General features: G+C 36.7%; 1 protein-coding gene across 2 annotated transcripts in view; it reads right to left on the bottom strand.

Moving 5' to 3' along the window:
• The window catches only part of TTLL7 (tubulin tyrosine ligase like 7), a 144660-nt gene that overhangs the window by 41012 nt on the left and 78001 nt on the right, over positions 1 to 25647 (bottom strand). For both annotated transcript variants that reach the window (XM_035018164.1, XM_035018163.1), the window contains 5 exons: positions 20223 to 20309; positions 15461 to 15659; positions 11721 to 11926; positions 10580 to 10714; positions 8555 to 8635 (listed from right to left, as the gene is read on the bottom strand). In XM_035018164.1, coding sequence (XP_034874055.1) covers positions 8555 to 8635; positions 10580 to 10714; positions 11721 to 11926; positions 15461 to 15659; positions 20223 to 20309 — 708 coding nt within the window. The remainder of the gene's footprint in view (positions 1 to 8554; positions 8636 to 10579; positions 10715 to 11720; positions 11927 to 15460; positions 15660 to 20222; positions 20310 to 25647) is intronic.

Below are 25647 nucleotides of genomic sequence, written 5' to 3'. Positions count from 1 at the left end.
GGTGTAAGGAAATGGTCCAGTTTCATTCTTCTGCATGTGGCTGTCCAATTTTCCCAACACCATTTGTTGAAGAGACTGTCTTTTTGCCATTGGACATTCTTTCCTGCTTTGTCAAAGATTAGTTGACCATAGAGCTGAGGGTCCATTTCTGGGCTCTCTATTCTGTTCCATTGATCTATGTGTCTGTTTTTGTGCCAGTACCATACTGTCTTGATGATGACAACTTTGTAATAGAGCTGCAAGTCTGGAATTATGATGCCACCAAGCTTTGCTTTCCTTTTTCAACATTCCTCTGGCTATTTGGGGTCTTTTCTGGTTCCATACAAATTTTAGGATTATTTGTTCCATTTCTTTGAAAAAAGTGGATGGTATTTTGATGGGGACTGTATTGAATGTGTAGATTGCTCTAGGTAGCATAAACATTTTCACAATATTTGTTCTTCCAATCCATGAGCATGGAATGTTTTTCCATTTCTTTGTGTCTTCCTCAATTTCTTTCATGAGTATTGTATAGTTTTCTGAGTACAGAATCTTTGCCTCTTTGGTTACATTTATTCCTAGGTATCTTATGGTTTTGGGTGCAATTGTAAATGGGATCGACTCCTTAATTTCTCTTCCTTCTGTCTTATTGTTGGTATATAGGAATGCCACTGATTTCTGTGCATTGATTTTATATCCTGCCACTTTACTGAATTCCTGTATGAGCTCTAGCAGTTTTGAGGTGGAGTCTATTGGGTTTTCCACATAAAGTATCATATCATCTGCAAAGAGTGAGAGTTTGACTTCTTCTTTGCCGATTTGGATGCCTTTTATTTCTTTTTGTTGTCTGATTGCTGTGGCTAGGACTTCTAATACTATGTTGAATAGCAGTGGTGATAGTGGACATCCCTGCAGCGTTCCTGACCTTAGGGGGACAGCTCTCAGTTTTTCCCCATTGAGAATGATATTCACTGTAGGTTTTTCATAGATGGCTTTTATGATATTAAGGTATGTACCCTCTATCCCTATAATCTGAAGAGTTTTGTTCAAGAAAGGATGCTGTACTTTGTCATATGCTTTTTCTGCATCTATTGAGAGGATCATATGATTCTTGTTCTTTCTTTTGTTAATGTATTGTATCACATTGATTGATTTGCGGATGTTGAACCAACCTTGCAGCCCAGGGATAAATCCCACTTGGTCGTGGTGAATAATCCTTTTAATGTACTGTTGGATCCTATTGGCTAGGATTTTGGTAATTTTTGCATCCATGTTCATCAGGGATATTGGTCTGTAATTCTCCTTTTTGATGGGGTCTTTGTCTGGTTTTGGGATCAAGGTAATGCTGGCCTCATAAAATGAGTTTGGAAGTTTTCCTTCCATTTCTATTTTTTGGAACAGTTTCAGAAGAATAGGTATTAATTTTTCTTGAAATGTTTGGTAGAATTCCCCTGGGAAGCCATCTGGCCCTGGGCTTTTGTTTGTTGGGAGATTTCTGATGACGGCTTCAATTTCCTTAGTGGTTATAGGTCTGTTCAGGTTTTCTATTTCTTCCAGGTTCAGTTTTGGTAGTTGCTACATCTCTAGGAAGGCATCCATTTCTTCCAGGTTATCTAATTTGCTGGCACAGAGTTGCTCATAATATGTTCTTATAATTGTATTTCTTTGGTGTTGGTTGTGATCTCTCCTCTTTCATTCATGATTTTGTTGATTTGGGTCATTTCTCTTCTCTTTTTGATAAGTCTGGCCAGGGGTTTATCAATCTTGTTAATTCTTTCAAAGAATCAGCTCCTAGTTTTGTTGATCTGTTCTACTGTTCTTTTGGTTTCTATTTCATTGATTTCTGCTCTGATCTTTATTATTTCTCTTTTCCTGCTGGGTTTAGGCTTTATTTGCTGTTTTTCCTCTAACTCCTTTAGGTGTAGGGTTAGCTTGTGTATTTGAGACCTTTCTTATTTCTTGAGAAAGTCTTGTATTGCTATATACTTTCCTCTCAGGACTGCCTTTGCTGCATCCCAAAGATTTTGAACAGTTGTGTTTTCATTCTCATTGGTTTCCATGAATTTTTAAAATTCTTCTTTAATTTCCTGGTTGACCCATTCATTCTTTAGTAGGATGCTCTTTAGCCTCCATGTATATGAGTTCTTTCTGACTTTCCTCTTCTGATTGAGTTCTAGGTTCAAAGCATTGTGGTCTGAAAATAGGCAGGGAATGATCCCAATCTTTTGGTATCAGTTGAGACCTGATTTGTGACCTAGGATGTGATCTATTCTGGAGAATGTTCCATGGGCACTAGAGAAGAATGTGTATTCCGTTGCTTTGGGATGGAATGTTCTGAATATGTCTGTGAAGTCCATTTGGTCCAGTGTGTCATTTAAAGTCTTTATTTCCTTGTTAATCTTTTGCTTAGAAGATCTGTCCATTTCAGTGAGGGGGGTGTTAAAGTCCCCCACTATTATTGTATTGTTGTCGATGTGTTTCTTTGCTTTTGTTACTAATTGCCTTATATAATTGGCTGCTCCCATATTAGGGGCATAGATATTTACAATTGTTAGATCTTCTTGTTGGATAGACCCTTTAAGTAGGATATAGTGTCCTTCTTCATCTCTTATTACAGTCTTTGGTTTAAAATCTATTTTGTCTGATATAAGGATTGCCACCCCAGCTTTCTTTTGGTGTCCATTAGCATGGTAAATGGTTTTCCACCCCCTCACTTTCAATCTGGATGTGTCTTTGGGTCTAAAATCAGTCTCTTGCAGACAGTGTATCAATGGGTCTTGTTTTTTAATCCAATCTGATAGCCTGTGTCTTTTGATTGGGACATTTAGCCCATTTACATTCAGGGTAATTATTGAAAGATATGAATTTAGTGCCATTGTATTGCCTGGAAGGTGACTGTTACTGTATATTGTCTGTGTTCCTTTCTGGTCTATGTTGCTTTTAGGGTCTCTCTTTGCTTAGAGGACCCCTTTCAATATTTCTTGTAGGGCTGGTTTCATGTTTGCAAATTCCTTTAGTTTTTGTTTGTCCTGGAAGCTTTTTATCTCTCCATTTTCAGTGACAGCCTAGCTGGATATAGTATTCTTGGCTGCATATTTTTCTCGTTTAGTGCTCTGAATATATCCTGCCAGTCCTTTCTGGCCTGCCAGGTCTCTGTGGATAGGTCTGTTGCCAATCTAATGTTTCTACCATTGTAGGTTACGTATCTCTTCTCCTGAGCTGCTTCCAAGATTTTCTCTTTGTCTCTGAGACTCATAAGTTTTACTATTAGATGTCGGGATGTTGACCTATTTTTATTGATTTTGAGAGGGGTTCTCTGTTCCTCCTGGATTTTGATGCCTGTTTCCTTCCCCAAATTAGGGAAGTTCTCTGCTATAATTTGCTCCAATATACCTTCTGCCCCCCTCTCTCTTTCTTCTTCTTCTGGGATCCCAATTATTCTAATGTTGTTTCATCATATGGTATCACTTATCTCTCGAATTCTGCCATCGTGATCCAGTAGTTGTTTATCTCTCTTTTTCTCAGCTTCTTTATTTTCCATCATTTGGTCTTCTACATCACTGATTCTCTCTTCTGCCTCATTTATCCTAGCAGCACCCCCATTTTTTATTGCACCTCATTAATAGCCTTTTTGATTTTGACTTGGTTAGATTTTAGTTCTTTTATTTCTCCAGAAAGGGTTTCTCTAATAACTTCCATGCTTTTTTCAACCCCAGCTAGTATCTTTAAAGTCATGATTCTGAACTCTAGATCCGACATCATACTAATGTCCATATTGAGTAGGTCCCTGGCAGTCAGTACTACCTCTTGTTCTTTTGTTGAGGTGATTTTTTCCGTCTTGTCATTTTGTCCAGAGGAGAACAGATGAATGAGCGAACAAAATGCTAACAGGGTAACAATGTCCCCAGAAAATATACCCTAAACAAATCAGAAAAGACCTGAAGCTGGGGGAAAAGAAAGGGAAAGAAAAGAAAAAGGAAAAAGAAAAGAAAAAGATAAAAGCAAACAAAAACAGAACAAAACAAAACAAAAAAACAGAGTAGGATCAAATATGATCAGGCTGGTGCATAGATCAGTGCCACACACTAGATTTTGGGTGTATCTTGGTCTGTTAGAAGAAAGTGCCTCCCAAAATTTTAAAGAAAGAAAAACTTATATATGTACAAAAATAAGGGTTGATATGATGAAGGGATGGAATATGACTGTAAAGATGAAAATTATAAAAAATTTTATAGAAGGAATTGATAAGAAGTTGTTTGAAAAAAGAAAGAAGAGGTTTTAAAAAAAAAAAAGAAAAAAAAAGGGAGAGAATATGATCAGGCAGGAGACTAGAACAGAGCCATACACTAGAGATTTAGGGTATATTTTGATCTGTTAGAAGAAACTGCATCTCAAAATTTTAGAGAACAACATATATATATATATGCCAAAAATAAGGGTAACTACTATGAAGGGATAGAATATGACTCTAAAAATGAAAAATAAAAAAAATTTTTTTAAAAAGGGATTGATAAGATGTTGATTGAAAAAGGGAAAAAGAAAAATTCAGAAAAAAAAAAAAGACAGTTAAAAAAATTAACTTTGAAAGACTAAAGAGTCATGGTAAAAAAGCCATGGATTCTATGTGCAGTATTCCCCTAGCGCTGGAGTTCTGCCGTTCTCATTGGTCGGTAAACTTGGTCTTGGCTGGCTGTTCTCGCTGATCTTCTGGGGGAGGGGCCTGTTGCTGTGGTTCCCAAATGTCTTTGCTGGAGGCAGAATTGCCCCGCCCTTGGGCTAAGTAATCTGCTCGGGTTTGGTCTCGGGAGCTTTTGTTCCCTGCAAACTTTCTGTACCGCTTTGGAGGCCAAGAGTGAAAATGGCGGCCTCCCAATCTCCGCCCTGGAGGAGCTGAGAACTCGGGGCCCCACTCCTCAGCGGAACCCCAGAGAAAAGCAGTCAGTCACTCCCATCTCCCCGGTCTCCGGCCGCACTCCGTGCTCGCCCGGCCTGTGACCAAGCATTTCTATCTCTGGCACCCAATCTGGTGTGGAGGCTCCAAACCCAGCAGATCCCTGCGGTGCGCTCCCATGCCACTCCTCCCAGGGGAAGAAGGGGAGTCTCCCCGGATCTGCCACTTGTTGGGTCCCTGCCGGAGGAGCAGTGGCCCGACTGTGCCCTGGATCACGGTTTATGACAACCCTGAGCTGAGAGCCCACACCTCGGCTCCGTCTCTGCAGCCGGCTTCCCCGCTCTGATACCTGGGAGCTCTGCTGCACTCAGGCACCCCCGGTCTTCCTGTGACCCCGAGGGTTCTGAGACCACACTGTCCCATGAGGGTTCCACCCCCTGCTAGTCACTGGAGCGACGTCCCTCAGTGGAGCCGACTTCTAAAAGTTCCAATTTTGTGCTCCAGGGCTCTATCACTTGCCAGAAGCGGCCGACGGAGGCCCCCTCCCCCACCGTCTATCCTCCCGAATATCGCCTCGGATTCACTTCTCCGCACGTCCTACCTTCCAGAAAGTGGTCGCTTTTCTGTTCAGAGAGTTACTGCTATTCCTTTCTTCGATCTGTTGAGTTTGTAGGTGTTCAGAATGGTTTCATCCCCATCCAGATGAATTCCTGAGACCAGACAAAATCCAGGTCTCCTACTCCTCCGCCATCTTGCTCCGCCCCCTCTGTCTTATTAATTTTTGCCAATATAAAGGTTTTTACTTGCTTTTCCTTCATCATTAGTGAGGCCAGGATCTATTTACATGTTAATTGGCTATGTGAAGATCCATAAATTGTCTTTTCATGGCCCTTTTATGTACTTTGCCATTTCTTTTATTAATATTTATAGGATAGTTTGTCTTTTGCTGGTTGATTTGTAGGAGGTTTTGGTTTATTGGTGTTACTTTGTATTTTATGTGCTGCAAATATCTATCTTCCTCAATGCCCCTCCCCCATTCTCCTCACAGCTGCTGCTTTTTAATTTGTTTTAAAGTTTTCATGTAATCAAATCTGTCAATATTTTCTTTAAGTCTTCTGGGTTTGAAGTCTTTCTTAAGAAGTGGTTTCCCCCATTCTAAGATTACAAACATATCCTTTCCTTTTAAACTTTTAATGTTTTCTTTTTTTACATATAAAGCTCTAATCCACCTGGAATTTATTTTTGCATATAGTGAGAGCTAAAGCTCCAACTTAATTTTCTTACAAATAGATAGCCAATTGCTTTAGTATCATTTAGGGGGAAAATTATCATTTCTCCACTGCTTTAAAATGTCACATTTATCATGTATTAATGTCTTATAAACACTGTAATCTGCTTCTGGATATTTTATTTTAATGAGCAACTCACCTACAGTCTTTCACCTTCTAGATTACAAAAAGTACATGGACTTGAGGAAATTTAGGGTTCCAATTCTAATAAGAAGTCCTTATTTTAATCAATCAAGGCCACATTCAGTGACTTGGCAAACATGTATTCAGGACTTATAGTATGTTTTCAGTCTACCTCTGTACCAGCTTCGCTATACCCTCCTCGATGGCAGCCTGGTGTTTGGCACGTGGCAGAACACCAAGCAATTATTTGTTGAATGTGTTAATGCAAAATTGTAAGTTCACTTCACTCAGATAAAAGTATATAATTTAAAAGTCATCATTTGATCAGTGTCAACTTTCAGCTTATTAGCAATAAATCTTAGAAGAGGAAATGATAGCTTGCATTCCTGAAGGAACACAACTTCATTAAAGCTACTAAAATAGTATACATCCTCCAAAATGATGTTGCAATGCACTTGATGGGCTGCTCAGGCTGCTGGCCACTCCCCTCTCCTGTCCATGATGACTATCACATACCTTTTACTGTCTCCTTCAATCCCTAAAAGCCCCTCCCCATCAGAAGAAAACCTTTACATCTTCCCTCCATGAGGCCAGACCCTGCCTTCCCTCCTATGAGAACAAATGCTCCTGGTTAGGACAAACCATCCCAGCTTACTTACACAAGGATTTTCTATCACCTCTCCTTCCTGTGCCATTCCTGTCTTCTAGATCATTTTCATCAGCACACAAACTGCAAATATCTTCATCTTAAAAACAAACCAAAACAAACAAAACCTTGTCATTAACCCACGTCGCTCTCCAGCTACCATATTTTCCCTTTCCTCTCTACAGCAAAACTTGAAAAGGTGCCTGCGCTAGCTGTGCTTTTCATCCCTTGGAACCAACTCCACTCAAGTTTTACTCCCTACCATTCCCCAGAATTGTTATGATTAGGTAACTACTAACTTCCACATTGCCAAAAACAGCAGTCAGGTCTTCCTGCTCATCATACAGCCCCTAGCAGCCACATCCGACTCCACTGATCACTGTGTCCTTAAAATAATTTCCTAACTTGGCTTCAGAGACACCCAGTTCTCATGGTTTTTCACGCCTCACTGGCTGCTCCTTCTCAGTCCCCTTAAATTATCCACCTTCCCCCCAACACACACACACACACACACACACACACATCTCTGGTTTCTACATGTAGAAGTGACGCAGGTCTCAGTTCTTAAAGCTCTTCTATTTTCTGACCACACTCACTCTCGAGGTAATCATCCAGTCCCGCCAGTTTAAATATCCTAGTTGACTCTTCAATTTTCTATCTCCATACACAACCTTAGCTCTGAACTCAAAAACTCACATATACAACTACATACTCAATACCTTCAATTGGATGTCTAATCAAAATATCAGGCTTAATAAGTCCAAAACCAAAATCAAAGTAAAATGAAACAACAGTAATAATAGCTGGAAACGCTTGCTCTTTCCCAGCATCTGCCCATTCAGTTACCACCCTAGCTAAGCAACCATTAGCTCTTGCCTCCATCACTCCAAAAACCTCCTAGTTGGTCTCTACTTCTATTCTGCTACATTCCCTCTCCTCCAGCTCTATTCTCTAAGCTCTTTTGATCCTTTTAAATTGTAAACCAGACTACATAACTCTTCTGCTCAAAATTTTCCAGCAACTTCCCATCACTTGGAATAAAACCCATGGTGTTTATACAGCCTCTGAAGCTGTGATCTGACCCCTGCCCATGTATCCCACTTCAGTGTTCACCACCACGTCATTCTTGAACGCCAAAGGCCAACTATCCCATACATGAGGGAATGAAATGATGCCTTCTGTGCCTCATGCATGCATCAAGCTGACTTGTGACTCAGGGCCTCAGTAACTGCTCTCCCCTCCTCCTGATACATCGTACTTGCAGGGATCTGCACAGCACTATTCCCTTTAGGTCTCTGCTCTACGGTTACCTTCTATTTTTCACCCTCATTTATTTTTCTTCCTGGTACTTAAAACTACCCTACATTCTAGTACATATTGTTTATTATCAAACACCTTAACTAAAATATAAGCTCTATGAGACGACGGGGCTTAAATGAATTTTCTTAAATTCATTTTTTTAATCTCAAAACCTAGAACAGCACCTGAAACATAGTAGCTGTGTAATAAATATTTGGTAAAGAAATGAGTAAACAAATAAACATGAACATGGTTTGATTATGAATATGGTTTAATGATCTTAATACATCACCCGAAAGGGCAAACCTATTTTTTGGCATTACTCACTTTCCGTTGTTTTACAGAGTCCAATTTTATGAGCCAATATGAAGCCACTTTTGTTTTATGATACTTCCAGTTATCAATGATCTGTTTTGGGGAAGAAACATTAAGAAATTTAATCTAAAATTTTCCTCAAAAGTAACAAAGAGCAAATGAATGGGTTGAAGCCAATTTTATTAATTTGTGAAACAGAAGCACTATAATATCACTTGCAATAAAGAATGTCTACTTTCATAAAGACGTGTGCAAAGATTTCTAAGTTAAAGAAGCCATCAGAATCCAAACTCTTCTCTTCTTGATATAAAAAGCACACAGTCTCTAATAAATGGAAGTCAAATGTCTTCAGGTACATAGGATTGGGGAAGTAGCCCAAAACACAGATTTTCCATTTTAATTCTAAGAGCTATATTTAACACATCACCCTATATAATAACAGAATATTGAACAATACATTAGAAGATAGCCTATATGTAATCAGGATTCTATTATGCCTTTGTTTTGTTTTTATTGGGTTTTTATTGTTACAAATCTGCAAAATTTCCAAATATATATTCTAGTAATATATACTGTAGCAAACAAATTAAAATATTTGCTGCATATAGTAAACATATAGTAAACAACCTAATGTCTTATATAATTACTCATTATATTTTACTAATTATATAAGCCAATTCTTTATAAAACAATCACATCAGCCACAAATATGAGTTCTACTTTCTGATTATCTGATTTTTCTTCTACCTGATTCAAAAGGTTGGTCTATAACTAATATCTCTAAGAAATATATGTAAAATGGTACAAAATTTTTGTCTTTACCTAGAAAAGAACTTGATTGAATAAAATAGCATGTAAATAAAAACACATCTACATAATGCTTTACAAGTAATGTTAATTTTTCCTCCTTTTTCCTTGATGTAACAAATATCAGCTCATTTGTAAGTAAGATGCCATTTTCATTTTTTAAAATATTCATATAACAAAATAATGTATAATATTTGGGGATTTTGCTCATAACTATGGCATGATTACAAAATAGAAATTGCCACTATTAATTTTTTAAATTAAGAAAGTTAAATTTTTGTTATTATTTGTTGTAGGGCTTTTTGGTTTGTTTGTTTTGTTTCAGAAAGACCGTTGCTTCAGACAGGTCTAAAGTAATGATAAAATGTGAAAAATGCCAAGTGCATCGTTCTGGTTCTTATCCTACTACTGGCCACTAGATGGTGCCTTCTCCTCTGGAACAACAACAGCAACAACAAAAACAAACCAAAACAAACCAAAAAAAACCCCACAACCCAAAACCAAAAACCAAAACCCCAAACAAAACTAAACAAAACAGGGAAACCAGAAAACAATCTTCTGTTACTGAGGGATTACCTAGGAATGTCAATTTGAAACAGATGTTTAAATGAAATCAATCTCTGAAGGAATGCTCTTTCACCAGAAATATCTGAATAACTTGGAACTTCTTTCTAAAATAGGAGTAAGTCATTGACTTTAATGTGAATTTTCAGGACTGTGTCATTTTAGAATGTTCCACTGGGTGGTGCAAATGTGTTTATAAGAAGAAAAACACACCCGACATAAGCCATTTCACAATTTGACAAAAACCATTCAAGGTATCACATTCAAATATTCTTGACATTTCATACCCAGGGCCCTATTTTTTTTCATTACAACTCATCCCATGTTAGATCCTTCTAAATCTTTACAGAAGGAAGCTTAACTTTGATATTTCTTTCATCATTAAAAACAGTAATTATTCTTACTTGATGAAGCAATTGCATCATTAAAATAAGACTAGATACTAAAAGATACTTTGCATTACTGATTACGTGATCTCACTGCTCATGAATCATAATAATTAATATAAGCCCTGTATTTTCTAAAGCTTGTGGAGGTTGAAAAGAACACCAGTTAAGTTTACCATGTCATTGAGAATAATGCCATCAGGAAATAAATTTTAATATTTTAAGAAGAATAATAAAAAGTTGCAAGCTCCTTGAAATTTCATATACGTCAGATACTCACATCTTCTATCAGAAGTAATGATTCTGCATCTGATTTTCCTGGAAACCGGATCTTCATGTCCTTGAGGACAAATAAGGTCTGACTTGTTAGATCGTCTTCTTGTTCCTTTGTTCTCAGTTGCCGCAAAGACTCACTCTTAAATTTGAAAGAATACAGATATTTGGAGGGGGTCTTATTTCATTGTGCCACTATAATCTGAAAGATATTTCTAGGTAAAAATGATGCACTTTTAATTTAAAAAAAAAACAATGAAAAAGAAAATAATTTATTTTACATTTATTCTTAGGGTTAACTGGATACAATTTCCCAAGAGTGTCTTTCACACTTCCACACAGTTATAGTTTATTTAGCTCAAAATACTAAAATAAAAATATAAGTGTTTAAAAAAAGACTTCCTGGTCAGTTCATTTGTTACATATACCCTAGGCAATTCTTGATTAGAAAAAATAATTATTGATTGATACCAAGTGAAATTCATTCATTCATTTATATTTTCTAAACTCTTCTATTTGGGAACATCATTCACATTAAATAAACAAATTAAATAAATCCCTGGCCTATGTGAAGGTACAAGGAGATATCTATTTGAGCATCTACAAGTGAGCCTAGTTGCAAAATAAACTCGCTGACTTCTTCAACACGAATCTCTGGGATTCATGCTAAGGAGAGAATGATACATGTTAATTTAAATATAAAGAAAACATTATCAACAATGTTAATACTTCAGTGCTCTAAGGATAATTTATCAATGGTTTGTTTTTTTAACCTATTAATCAAGAGTCCCATTAAGGAAAATTTACTGTCCAACAAATTCCCCCAAATTTACAGCTGTACTGCACAATACACTGCAAAATGATATACCTACTCAGATGAAATTCAACAAAATTATCCTACACCATCAGCAAATGGAAAATAAAATGCTATTCTCAGTGTCCATCCTCAAGTTCTATGATATAGAGGAGTCTGCTTTTTAAGTTACAGGTTAAGATAGATGAATTAATTCAAATTCCAGAAGACCATGAGCTGAGTTACAGAAAGGATCGGGGGTTCAATCTGCCCCCCTCCCAGACAATCCCTTTGCCATCTAAATCCTGAGTACTGTGCTTCCTGTAATCTCAGAGGAGCAGAATCAGTGACTTACCATCTGAGAGTTAGGAGAGCTGGCATCATTAGTGTGAGGCAGATGCCTCATGTAGGAGGAGGCACGGTTTAAAGAATGTGACCGGGACCCTGAAGTTGGCCGGGATGCTGGTATCACTTGTTGCGCAGAAAAGGGGCGGCTGTCCGCGCTAGAAGGTGACTGAGAAGAGATGGACCGAGGGCAACTGACTGAGCGCCTAATGGAGCCTATGATAATGGACAGGAGGGACAGTACAGTAGCAGAGTTAGTAAGTTTCCCACTGTATTGGATTTAAACTAACAATTAGACCACATGGTAGCAAAACGGCAATAAATGTGAAAGCATAGACATCATCATGAGAATATGAGTTTGAAGTTAATTCTTCAATTTAAACAGTAAATTTGGTGCAGAACCCCTATCATGTATTAAGAATGGTTACCATGAGAACAATTTTTTAAACAGTTCTGTTCTTGAAACATGACATAAAAGAACCAGAAGAAAGGAAAACTAACATTTATGGAGCACCTTCTATAAGCCAGGCATCTTGCTAGGTGCTACACTTTCATCTTAATCCTCACAGAAACCCTCTGAAGTAGGAATCTGCATTGTCTGGAGGCTCAGAAGAAGAACTTTCTCAAGATCACATGACGAGAAAATGGCCAACCTCAGGTTTAAGTCCTGACCTATATAATGTCAGTATCCTCCCTTTCTTTCTATAGCATGATGCCACCTACTATCTTTGCATTAGACTGGTCATTTATTAGAATCTGTGTATAGGTTAAAAATAGAATATTTTATAGCAAGATTCATAGGGAGGGATGGAAAGGAGTCTAGAGAGTGGCCAGAATAAATGGATGTTATAGAATTTAGGGCATGTAAGAAAAAACAAAACAAAACAAAACCAGTAAAACAGAAGAAAGACATAAAGATTATCCTAATAGAGTTTAAATATATAATTGGTATTATAAGAGTAGTAGTAGACAGGTAGTCTTCTTATTCACAGGAGAAAAGAATGAAAAGAAAACCTAGATTTAAATTCCCATAGTAGAAGATTTAAGTCAAGAAAAAAATTTCTAGGTCTAGAGGGTTGTTATCAGAACAAACGAGGGAAAACCAAAGAATATCTTCCCCAATGAATATTGAGACCATTTAAAAAAGAGAACCAACTGTTCCAGGTAAATTTTGATTCCTGGCACAGGGAAATAGAATATCACTCAATATCATCAACAGTTATATCCTTTTTAGTTCATTTTGTAAATACCCTCTGTTCTATATTCTCTCTCTCCTCGGGGAATACATCAATCTTCATTAATTAAATAATATAATAAAACTCACATGAAGGCAGGTTGAATACCCAAATATTTCTCTTCATTAGCCGTTGAAAAAAAATTAAGCCTTTTAAAGGCAATGGACATAAACCTTATATTTAGGGATGTATTTCTATAGGATATTTTGAGCCTAATACCATTTGGTTCTGGTGAGTATAAAAAATATACTCATTAAAGCTATAAAAGATGTTTAAAAAAAAATTTCCACTTGTTCCAATTATTAACCTTCTTCTGAACCTAAAAGTCACATCCAATTTTTTTAAAGGACTATGCTTCTAGAAAAGAGCTGTGTGAGGAACATATCACTAGTCAATCTGCTACTAGGAAAACACAAAAGCATGTGCTACTACCTACACCTTGTTTCTGCCCTCTTCAAGGGCGTAAGGTGATAGTTTGGACATGTATAACCTGATCACAGGTGCAGAAGGAAAATATCCTTTCTCTTGAATCAGCACAGATTCCCATTTTTCCCCTGCATACAATGGAAATTCAGACAGAATAATTAAATCACTAGATACGCCAATAATATTTAGGTAGATGAGCAAAAAATGGTTGTAACTTGCATATACAAGTTATTTGAGAAAAATCTTTCATATAGTTTTATATATGAACATCTTGTATCAACCCAAAATATATCTCTGAAACTATAGCAAGTGTAAATTTCCTAAGTTAGCTCTCTACACCAGAAAATGTTACACATAATCTGGATTTTGTCCCATCATTAGCATCACTTCGGAGAGAAAGCTCAAAGAGGTTTTGTGGCTATGGTATTCCTTAGTGTAATATTAAAGAGAGAGTATAAAACAAATGGAAACCTTTGTGGTAATTCCTAATGACTATAAAAATAAAATATAACTAATAAGGAAGAAGATATATAACTGAGCTAAGTTAGCTTTAAAATGTGAATTCACACTTAAAAACATTTTTAGTGCACTATTTTTCTGATCTCAATTTATTTTTGGTCTGAAAACAAAGAACAATGTCAGAGCTATAGAAATCTTGGCAACATTTTCGCAACCCTACCCTCATCCCTGTTGGCTTGCGCTCTTAGGGATGCACACCTTACACAAGGAGTTAAACAACCGATGAGATCTGGACAAGACAACGTCAGCTTCCAAAAGAGAAACAGAGTCATACATTCAGAGACACACTGAAAGTACTTAAGGCATCTTTAAGGAAAAAAGGAAGTAATTGATAAAATAGCTAGCAAACTCTAGAACAGGTGCTCACAATAGACATCTTAAATGAGTAAATAAATAAATGAAATGCAATATAATACATTATTTCCCCTCCAAACACATGAACTCTCAAAGACAGGAACATTAGCATGTATCTTTATAAAAACAATTCAGTAAAAGAAAGTAAAGGAAAAGAAAGAATATTAAAAGTCTTCATGATAATTTGGTAAGAGATAATTAAAGATCTTCATCTGTTTGTGCTGCATTCCTCGTGGCATTTTGCCATAAGTATGGAAGGCCAGGTTTAAAGCACTCTCATTACCAGAGAACTAACATATTAATATTAAGTAAACCATTGCTGGAAATCAACGAAGGATCACAGTTGTGTTTACTGCGTGACTGAACTGGTCCTTCTCATGGAGCCCTGGGACAATGGAGGACGAGGCAGAGACAAGAGAGATAGGGGTTAAGAAAAGCCCTGCCTTGGAGGCAGCATGGGGAAAGAGGGATCCAAATGAGCCTGAGAAAACAGCAATGCCACACTGGACTTCGGGAGATGAAAGAATTGTGGACATATGTGAAATCAAAAAAAGGAATGAATGACAGAATGGAGGAGAGAGAAAATGTGAAAAGAAAGGAAGAAAGAGAAAAGAAGAAGGCGGAAAGGAAGCCAACAGAGCAGCTGGTTGGTTACTGTCCGGAATACTTGCTGTAGGTATCCCAAAAGTCCTCACTTAAGTGCTTAGCCCTGATGAAAACAGGAGGGAACAAAACTTCAACTATTTCACAATTGCGTGGCTCACAGAGAGGTTCAAGTCAAATGCCTGGAGAGATACACACATTTTTTAAGAAGAGGTGAGCATATAAAATAAAACTGGTGACCAAAAGGGAGGCAAAGTGGGGGGAAATGAAACGAGGGAACATAACTGTCTTAAAAGAGAATGCAGCCCGCAGATCAGCAGCCATGAGGCCCATTTCACAAAATCCATGCAACAATCCAGGACTTCACAAAAACTATGAAAGAGAGCAGAAAGGACTCGCAGAGATCCTTCATTCAGCCTGTTTGTTTTCCATTTGCAGCCCCTGGAAGGGACTGTGCGGTGTGCCCAGGTCAGGTGAGGGAAGGAAGTGGGATGGAGTCCAGGTCCCCTCACACACGACAAGGGTTCTTGTGGCCCAAGGTCTTTTATTGGGCTCAGTAATTTCCGTTCCATAATTCTTCACATAACAACGAAATTAGAAGAAATTAACTTACTGGATTGTTGAATTAATTTGTAGTTGTTGGACTGTTTAAGGTTATACGTAACTTGCTTTTCTCTGTTCTTATTTTGGTACTCTTCGTTCTCGTTGTCCTCGGATTCTGAAGCGCTGCGGCTGCTGTCGTAACTGCTGTCACTGCTGTAGTATTTCTGTCTTTTCATTACCTCAGAGCTCTCAGGCATGGAGGACAGAGGCTAAACGAGAGGGAAATGGGTTCTCCTGTCAGAACTCACAACACTGCTAATAAATTATTAGCATGAGGAGCTACTATTCTTAATTTCCCGCTTATGCTTGCTGCTTTTCGCCAAAGCCTGAAAACCCCCCAAAGCATGACTGCCTCCAGGCTGCTGTTGGCCGCCGGGCTAGTCACTGATGGTTCTGCTTCGGCCAAATGGTCCTTCTTCAATGCTACACAGCTCAGTTGTGATGAGGAAAATGCTGTTTCTGCGTGATTTGAGGAAATGACCAGAGTACCCACAAAGAATAACAAAATAAAGTATTTGAGATGAAAATGGAAATATAAAAATCAGAGATGTAATCAGCTTTTCTTCATTCCATACAGAGAGATTACTCATTACTCATCAAAACGCAGACATGTACTTTTGTTGTATCATTGATGTGCAGAGTCACTCAGTAAATGTGTGTTTGTGTGTGTGTGTGTGTGTGTGTAGCTTGTGAGAGAGAGAAGAGAGAAGGGCGGGGGTGGGGGAAGAAAGGCAGAAAGAGTAAGAAAGCAGCGGCCAGTTAAACCACTGCCAGGAAAGGGGTGCCTGGTGGCTCAGTCGGTTAAGCGGCTGCCTTTCGCTCGGGTCGTGATCCTGGGGTCCTGGGATCCAGTACCGCGTTGGGCTCCCTGCTGTGTGGGAAGCCTGCTTCTCCCTCTGTCCCTCCCCCTGCTCGTTCTCTCTCTCTCAAATAAGTAAATAAAATCTTTAAAAAAAAAACCCACTGTAAATAAAATAAGATAAATTACTGTAAGTATAGTAAGGCTACATCATTAAACACAGCCTATGAGCCTATCCACTCAGATAATGTGTAACCCAAAGCAAGGTATTCCTCACATGTCTAATTTGCTGTGGATATTTTTCCAAATAAAAATTTTTAGTTAATTGTATACTTTCCAAATTGGTTCTGAACAGCTCATGCCTCTTCTCGTAGGATTTCTAAATCTGACTTATAGGTCTGGCCATAATGGAGGAACATTGCTCTTCATTGCCCATGCTACATAAAATAAGTGGTATCATGTAAAAATCAGCATGGCAAGAATTTTTGGAGGCTAGGTGCCATGTAGAAGGGTAAATCTGTAATGATACAAAATGCCCTGCTGTTATGTTCCAATATTTCCATTAGAATTACTTGTCTCCAAACCTCCCAATCAATGTGTTTCCAAGGATGCCAGCCCAGGGAATAAAAGATAAGGGAAGTAGGCCAGCTTCACTTCGGAAAGAATGTGCACAACCAAGAACAAGACATTTTTATGACTTAGTCATTTTAAGAAACTATTTATTATACAAACCATATGCCTCTTACTCCTGCTGGGAAAGGTTCCTGTCACTATACACTAGATTCTTGTTCTCTGTTAAACAAAAATGCTCTGATGCTAGCAATCACCATCATGAAGCCCTTGGTTACCATGGGATTTCTCTGAAATAAGGTATATCTTCTCGTGTATCGGTATAGGATGAAAGATAAAGAGAGAAAGAGCATTTCATGAAGTGTCTGGAAGACACAGTAAGCCAAAGCATGATCCTCTTAAAGTTACTGCCTTTGCAAAGGGTGAAAAATAACCAAAGAAAGCAGGAAAAGTAATTTAATGCACTATGGTACCAACTTGTATTTGAAAGTATGTTTTCCTTTTGATAGTCTAATATTTACTGAGTACTAACAATGTTCAAAGAGATATGCATAAAAACACTGACTAGTACACAATCATGGAAGAGTTTGATAGTCTTGGGGAATATGAATTCTAGACGAGGCATGTTTCTTCAGAAGTCTCGCAGACCCCAAAGAAACAGTGGCACAACCAGGCTTGCTAGTAGTGTCCTCTTACACGTAGGCAAACAGCTTTAGGGGTTCTTAAAGAACTTGACTACATAATGAGTTAGTTGAGCCTATAAAGAATCACTAAGGGAAACGGATAGCTGAACCTTTGTGTCATATATGCATTTGGGACTTTTGGACCGACACACTGTTCAAGCAATAATTAATAAGAAGTGATAGCAGTGTGAACTTCGAACAGTACCTTAACTACAAAATGGAATTTGTAAATTGGCATTGAGTTAGGACACAAACCATACTACTAATTATTATGTCCAATTTTATTATGAACTGGGCCATACATAAAAAGTATGTAAATAGCATAAAGATTAGTATGTCCCTACCACCCAGCTGGAAAAAAAGAACAATGCTAATAGGTGATACTTTATGTGGTATTTATTATTTATATAGGTAATTAATATTCTTAGTTTCTCAAATAACTGAAAAATTATTATTTCTCCTAGTACAAGTTTCATTTAGTCTTCACTATCTTCCATTATTCTTCTACCATAAACACACCGGAAATTAATGTTTACCATGTGATATCATCCCTCTAAAAATGAAAGGCTGCTTGGAAGTTTGGCTCACCCCAGATCCTCAGTGTACATAAAGTTAAAAGTTATCAAAATGCTTTTACTTCAGACTGATTATGCAGCTTTCAACAATTTTGAAATATTACCAGCATTAATACCTACAGAAACTAGTCAATTCATTTCATTTCAATAAATACAGATAGTTTCTACTCTTGCCTAGAATAAGAGGGGTTGAAAAAATATACAATGTAAATTCTGCCTTCCAGGAGCTTATATTTTTATTTGGATGATAAGCCTTATTTAACGAAGCAAAGAAAAGTATGATAGATAGGGCCTTTGCATTTGCCATTCTGCCATAAATATTGTGCCCCTAAGTTGTCTCACAACTGGTTTGCTGAATTGCAATAATTAATACACAAAGCTTAGAACCTATTCACTTTTACAGATACTCTAAAATATATTGGAGGCATTATTAACTGCACTGTCCAGAATTCTTCAGTATAAAGCACATATTTCAGAAGAACGGAGCCTGACATCCAAGGTCTCTGATCTCCACCAGATACACATCTTTCGCCAGGTTCATCTTGCACTATTTTACTCCCAGGAACCTTCCATATGAGTGATACCAAATTCTTTCTTGTTTCTCCAATACTCTATGCAATGTCACACCTCCATGTCCTTGCCTTAAGTATTCCCTCTACCCTGAATATCCTTCCCCTGCTCCTAAATGTTTAGAGCACTACTCATTTTTTAAGACCCAATTCCAATGTCACTTCCTCCAATGAGGCCATCCACAGTCTACCAATCCCTTTTTTCTCTATGTTGTTGTAGCACTTTCCACTCCCTTTATTACAGCACTTGCCACAATATACGCTGGACTTTGGTTCACCTATCTGTTCTTCCACTAGCCAATGAGGTCCTTGTGGACACATTCAACAAATTTAACTAGTGGCTTTTGATAACCTTCTAAGTACTAAACACTGTGCAAGCTGCTAGAGATGACAATATGCTTCCTACCCTCAAAGTTCTTACAAGTTCATTCTAAAGCAAACATGCACACAATTGTCACGAATGCTCTTAAAGTGTTATTTGTAGCACAGTAGAAGAAGCAGAAGAAGGAAGAGCTAAGTCTAACTAGGGGAGTGAGGGAAGATTTCACAAAGGCAGCAATGGTTCAGCTGGATTAGAAGGGGATCTGTAATCAAGCAATGAATGGATAATTTTTTTAAAATAGGAAGGCATTCCAGAGGCATGGAAAAGGCATGAAAGCATGACAGAGCATGATGATGTGTATAAGGACATAGCGATAGCTTTGTATTGCTGAAATGTAAACTAAAACAACAACAACAACAACGATGACAACTAAATAAAAAACTTTCCAAGATTTTGCAAATTCACCATTTTCCTACTCTACTAGCAAGGCCTTTATCATATAAAAAAAGGAACATGTAGATCATCACTAAAGAGAGGATAAAGGTAAAGCAAACACCTGCCCATTTTTGCTTGCATGAGAGCTTTCTGTTTATTCCTAGAAACCATACCTATTTTAACTAACACAATTCAATGTTACTGAGTCAACAATAAGTGGGCCCCCCCCATGAGGATTTCCAGAGTCATGATTTGCCTAACCTATAATGCTACACATCTCTGATAATTGTATGTCTAGAGATATGAGAAAAATGTAATACTGAGTATAGAATAAGGGTACTAGTTTTAAGTCCCTCTTGGTCCTAACTCATAGGGTTTTCACTAGCATTAGGGAAAGAATTAAAAAATGAGGAAAACTTGGAGCACCTGGGTGGGCTCAGTCATTAAGCATCTGCCTTTGGTTCAAGTCATGATCCCAGGGTCCTGAGATTGAGCCCCAGATCGGGCTCTCTGCCTCTGCTCAGCAGGGAGCCTGCTTTTCCCTCTCCCTCTGCCTGCCACTCTGCCTACTTGTGCTAGCCCTCTCTCTCTCTGTCAAATAAATAAATAAAATCTTAAAAAAAAAATTAAAAATGAGAGAAACTAACAAAACAAAACTTCTCCTGAGTATATCTCCCTAACTCTATCTACACTGGACACATAGTCCATACAGTTCCTTGAAAGGGGCATCAGTCATTCTTACAGTAAGAACTATAAAGGTAAAATCAACTGTACTTAGTATCATCTACTTTGATAGTAAAGAATGTATAGAAACAGCACCTTTGGTCCTCGAGGCTTGGCAGTTTTGCCCATCAGTTTTTCATCATCAATTTCACATTGTTCCAGAAGATCCAAAATATCTTCTTCCTTAAAAAAAATATTAAAACTGTGATCACTAATGCACTCTAGAATTTTTCCAAGATCATTAATCTCCATAAAATAGTGTGCAATAAGGAGTCCTGGAACTATTTAATGAAGATTGCTCAGATCAAATGAGAAATAAAGAGTTATGGAAAAATCTCTTGGAAGAAACCTTCACTAAAATCTGGCAATTTAAACTATACATAGCTGAAATCTATTATGCATTAATATCATAAACAAATGTATCCTTATGTTCTAGTACACTATTAAAATCTTAGAGTACAATACTTCAATAAATTAGCCTATTGAACATTTTAAAATTTCCAAAAGTTCACTCTAGTTTTCCAGAGCACGGTTTCATCAATCATTTCTATATTAATTAGTGCAAAATAATATGACTTCAGAAGAAAATTGATGATTGGCCTAATAGTTTCATTTAGAATGATCTAATGTTAGTATTTGGTAAATGGGCACAATTTAAGGTAACTCTTTCAAAATTTTAACTATTGTGCAAGAGTATCTTTAGAACTTTATGAAAGATTTTCATTCTTTGGGCATAATACTTGCTCTTCTAGAGTCACTGTGATGTCAAGGGGAAAGTTATAAAAACATATACTGAAATAGATTTTGAGCAAACCAGAGTAAATAGAGTATAATAGCTACACTGAAAGAGGTATAATCAATGGCTTCCTTGAGTTATTTATTCAACCTATAAAAATACCGCATCTCCATTTATATATTTATGACATATTTCAGTGTCTCTTATAAAAAGATTTTTGAAGAAACTAGAAATCTTACTGTGCAATGGAAATTTGTAAAATAAGTTACTCTCCATCCCAGTCCAACAAAGCTTAGCTATTAAAATACCAAAATACTTTTGCTATAATGTTTTGATTAAATAATAATCCAACAACGAATTCCTGTGACAGCAACACAAGATAGTTAAAAAGAAACTCAGAGTTCTGTTTCTGCTTAGGAGAAAGAAGATCATAATAGATAATACTTTCATTATAGCAACTAGAAAAAGATAAACTAAACAATCATATTTTTTTAAGACATCAGAAAACTGTGGATAAATAGTGTAAAATAAACTAAATACCAGAAGGGGAAAAGTTCAGGTAAGCAGATATGAGTAGCCATTTTCTACTTTGGAATCATTTGTCAAGTCTGCACACAGATGGGCAGAGACCACGTCTATAATAGGCTGGGATAAAGAGAATCTAATAGAGTTTTCAATGGTCATGTGGGCTAGTGTAACATCTAGAATCACCCCACAGAGCTTGTTCTCTTCACCTGCTGGGTCTCTTTGACAGCAATTTTAGTGAGCTTGTAGAGGAGTGGTAAGACAGAGGCATGTGAAAGCCAGTAATACTCCTCTGTAGTCTTAATACCAATAGAAAATGAGGTCTGTAATAAACACTGAATAAAGTTCATCCTTCGGACCCTTGAAACAAGACAGTACGCTAAAACTACCACAGCCCAGACTGGACCAAGTTCAACTTTTCTTTCTTTTTTTTTTTTTTTACTAGAAATAAATTTGACATATAACATTGTGCAAAGACACATTTATGTATTTAATATGATTGTCAGTGTAGTAATAGTTAGCTTCTCCATCACATCACATAATTATCATTTCTGAGATTGGAATAATAAATATCTGTTCTCTTAGCAAGTCTGGTGATTAGAATGCAATGTTGTCTATATACACTATACTGTTCATTTTATCTCTAGGACTTATTTACTACTAGTTGCAAGATTGTATCCTTAAACAATCTCTCTCCTATCCCCCCATGCCTGAACCCTGGTAACCACCATTTCACTATTTTTATGAGTTTGGCTTTTTTGGATTCCACATAAAAGTGAAATCCTATAGTATTTGTCTTTTTCTGTCTGACTTATCTCAATTAGCATAATGTTCTCAAGGTCCATCAATGTTGTCACAATGACAGGACTTCCTTCTTCCTCACGGCTGAAAATACTCCATTGTACATATATACCATAACATCTTTATCCATTCATCCATTGACAGGCACTTACATTGTTTCCAAATCTTGGCTACTGTGAATAATGCTGCAATAAACATGGGAGTGAATTTATTGCTTTGATATCCTGTTTTCATTTCCTCTGGGTATAACCCAGAAGTGGAATTGCTGGATCATATGTTAGATCTATTTTTAACTTTTTGAGGAACCTCTGTATTGCTTTCTATAGTGGCTGAGCCAATTTATGTTCCCACCAACAGTATACAAGGGTTCCCTTTTCTCCACATCCTCACCAACACTTGCTATCTCTTGTCTTCTTGATGATAGCCATTCTAACAGATGTGAGATGACACTTCATTGTGGTTTTGCTTTGTATTTCCCTGACGATTAGTGATGCTGAGCATTTTCCCATGTGCCTGTTGGACATTTGGATGTCTTCTTTGGAAAAAAATGTCCGGTTAGCTCCTCTGCCCATTTTTTAGTTAGATTCTTTTTTGTTATTGTTGGTATACAGTTGCATGAGTTCTTTAAATATTTTGGATATTAACCCCTTATCATATATATGGTTTGCAAAAATTTTCTCCTGTTCTGCAGGATGCCTTTTCATGTTGTTGGTTATTTCTTTTGCTGTGCAGAAGCTTTTAAGTTTGATGAAGTTCCACTTGTTGATTTTTGCTTTGTTCAACTTTTCTTTGGCTGAAAGTGATTAGCCCCTTACCTTAGCATCCTGAAAGAAGAAAGATACACCTTTTTTTGGAGAAAATAATATCAGTTCAATTTTAATGAGGCTTTTATAGACACTGTCAAACAAATAAAAATTGTAGGATATCCAAAATAACAGGAAAATGTGACCCATGATAAAAAGGAAAAAAACATTTTAAAGAGCAGGTCCTTAAATGATCCAGATGTTAAAATTAACAAACAAGGATTTTAAAATAACTACTATATACATATTAAAGAAAATTGATGAAAAATGAAAAAAAGGAATGGAAGATGCAGAATTTCAACAGAGAAATGAGATTTAAAAAACCAAATGGATAGGGGTGCCTGGGTGGCTCAGTCGGTTAGGCGTCTGCTTTCGGCTCAGGTTGTGATCCCAGGGTCCTGGGATCAAGCCCCGCATCGGGCTCCTTGCTCTGCAGGGAGTCTGCTTCTCCCTCTCCCCCTGCTTGTGTTCCCTCTCTTGCTGTCTCTCTCTGTCAAATAAATAAATAAAATCTTAAAAAAAAAAAAAAAAAAACAACCAAATGGACATTCTTGAGTTGAAAAATATAATAAAAAATTAAGAAGATATTATGACAGACTGGGCAGAGCAAAGATATGTCAGTGGAAATTATCCAAACTGAAGCACAAAGAAAGATAAAGAAAGGAAAAATAGAACAGAGTATCCAGGAAACACAGGATGCTTTCCAATGACCTAATATATGTGTAGTTAGAGTCCCATAAAGAGACAAAAACAAAATAATGCAGCAGCAATATCTGAAGAAATAATGGAGGAGAATTTTCCAAAACCAATGAAATACTAAATTAAGCCAGAGCTTCAAGAAACTGAGAAAATTACAGGCAGGATTAATACAAAGAAAGCCACACATAAACACATCAAAGTCAAGATGCTGGGGGGAGGGGGGGAGGCAGCCAGGGAAAAAGACTTATTACATTTAGAAGGAAAACAAAAATAATGATGGTTGAATTCTGAATAGGAACAATAGGAACCAGAAGAAAAATAAGTGACATCTACAAAAGTGCTGACAGAAAAAAAAAAAAAAAAGCCTACCTAGATAGAATTCTATACCCAGTTAAACTCCACTTAAAAAAGATAAAATGAAAGAGAATTTCTGACCAAAAAACAAGAGAAACTGAAAATTAATCAACACATTTATGCTACAAGGAATATGAAGTACTACAGAAAGTTTCTTCAAACTGAAGAGAGATAACCCTTGTTAGAAGCATGAATCTGCATGACAAAATGAAGAACACAAGAAAGGGTATATATGTGAGTAAATAGGAAAGGTTAGTTAGAAAACTATTAAAGACCACTGATTGCTTAGACAATACTAACAATGTATTCTGAGGTTTTTAACATAAGTAAAAGTAAAATGTATGTTAACAGCACAAAGTCAGAGGGAGGCACTAAATGAAACTAAACTGTTATGATCCTTAATTCAAGGATCCTTAATTCAAGGTTATTATCATTTAAGGATGTATATTGTAATTTCTTTTTAAAAATATTATGCTACAATATAACTAAAAGCCGAAAGAGAAGATAAAATAGTATAACAAAAAATAATTGATTTTTCCAGAAGAATAAAGGAAGCAACAAAAAAATAATGAACAGATGGAATAGAGAACAAAGAGCAAAAGGGAAGACATAAACCCACCTATACCAGTAAATGTGTGAAATGATTAAGAGACAGATAGTGTCAGACTGAATTTTAAAGCAAATATGACCCAACTACAATGGTATTTACCAGAGATATTTTAAATATAAGAACACAGATGAGTGGATAAATAGAAAGATATGTCATTCAAACAGTAGCATAAGAAAGAAACTAGTTGGCTACATCAGTCACACAAAGTAAACTTACGACACAGGATATTATCGAAGGGAAAGGTAAATATTTCATAATGACAAAATAGAAAGGATGAATTCATTAGAAAGACACCTTCGTAACTTCAAAGTATATGAAACAAAAATCGACAGAACTAAATCCACAATCACAGCTGGAAGTTTTAACAATCTCTTTCAGTAATTGCTAGAACTAGTAGGCCAAAAAAATCAGAAAGGATATAGAATATTTGAACAACACTAATAGCCAAATTTACTTATGACATGTAAAAACTCTATAACCTGTAGAAGTAGCACATTATTTTCACAAACACTTGGAACATTCACAAAATAAGTACTCTAGTGAGTTAAAGCAAGCATCAATTCATTTTACAATATTAAAATCAGAATGTTTTCTAAACTAGAATTTTTTAACAAAAATAAAGCAAGAAAGTTTCAATGTATGGAAATTAAGCAAAAAACTTCTAAATAACCAAATAAAAACCAGAAATTAATTTAGGATGGCAGTTAATAAAAATATAATATGTAAAAATTGCTAGATACAAGGGGAATATACAAAAAAAATCAGATGTTTACATCCTGAAAACAAATTTAAAAATGAAAAATTTTAAAAACTATATTATTGGCAATAGTAGCAAAAACATCAAATACTTAGCAATAAATTTAATTAAAGATGTGCAAAAACTATACACCAAAAGCTATAAACACAGCGGAATAATTAAAGACTCAAGTAGATGGAGAGATATGCCATATTTATGGATCAGAAAACTCGGAACTGTTAATTCCTCAGTACTGT

The sequence above is a fragment of the Mirounga leonina genome, unplaced genomic scaffold (assembly GCF_011800145.1).
Source record: "Mirounga leonina isolate KUSES-001 unplaced genomic scaffold, KU_Mleo_1.0 Mir_173, whole genome shotgun sequence".
In the NCBI taxonomy this organism is placed as follows: domain Eukaryota; kingdom Metazoa; phylum Chordata; class Mammalia; order Carnivora; family Phocidae; genus Mirounga; species Mirounga leonina.
This window is presented reverse-complemented; position numbering and strand designations above follow the sequence as displayed.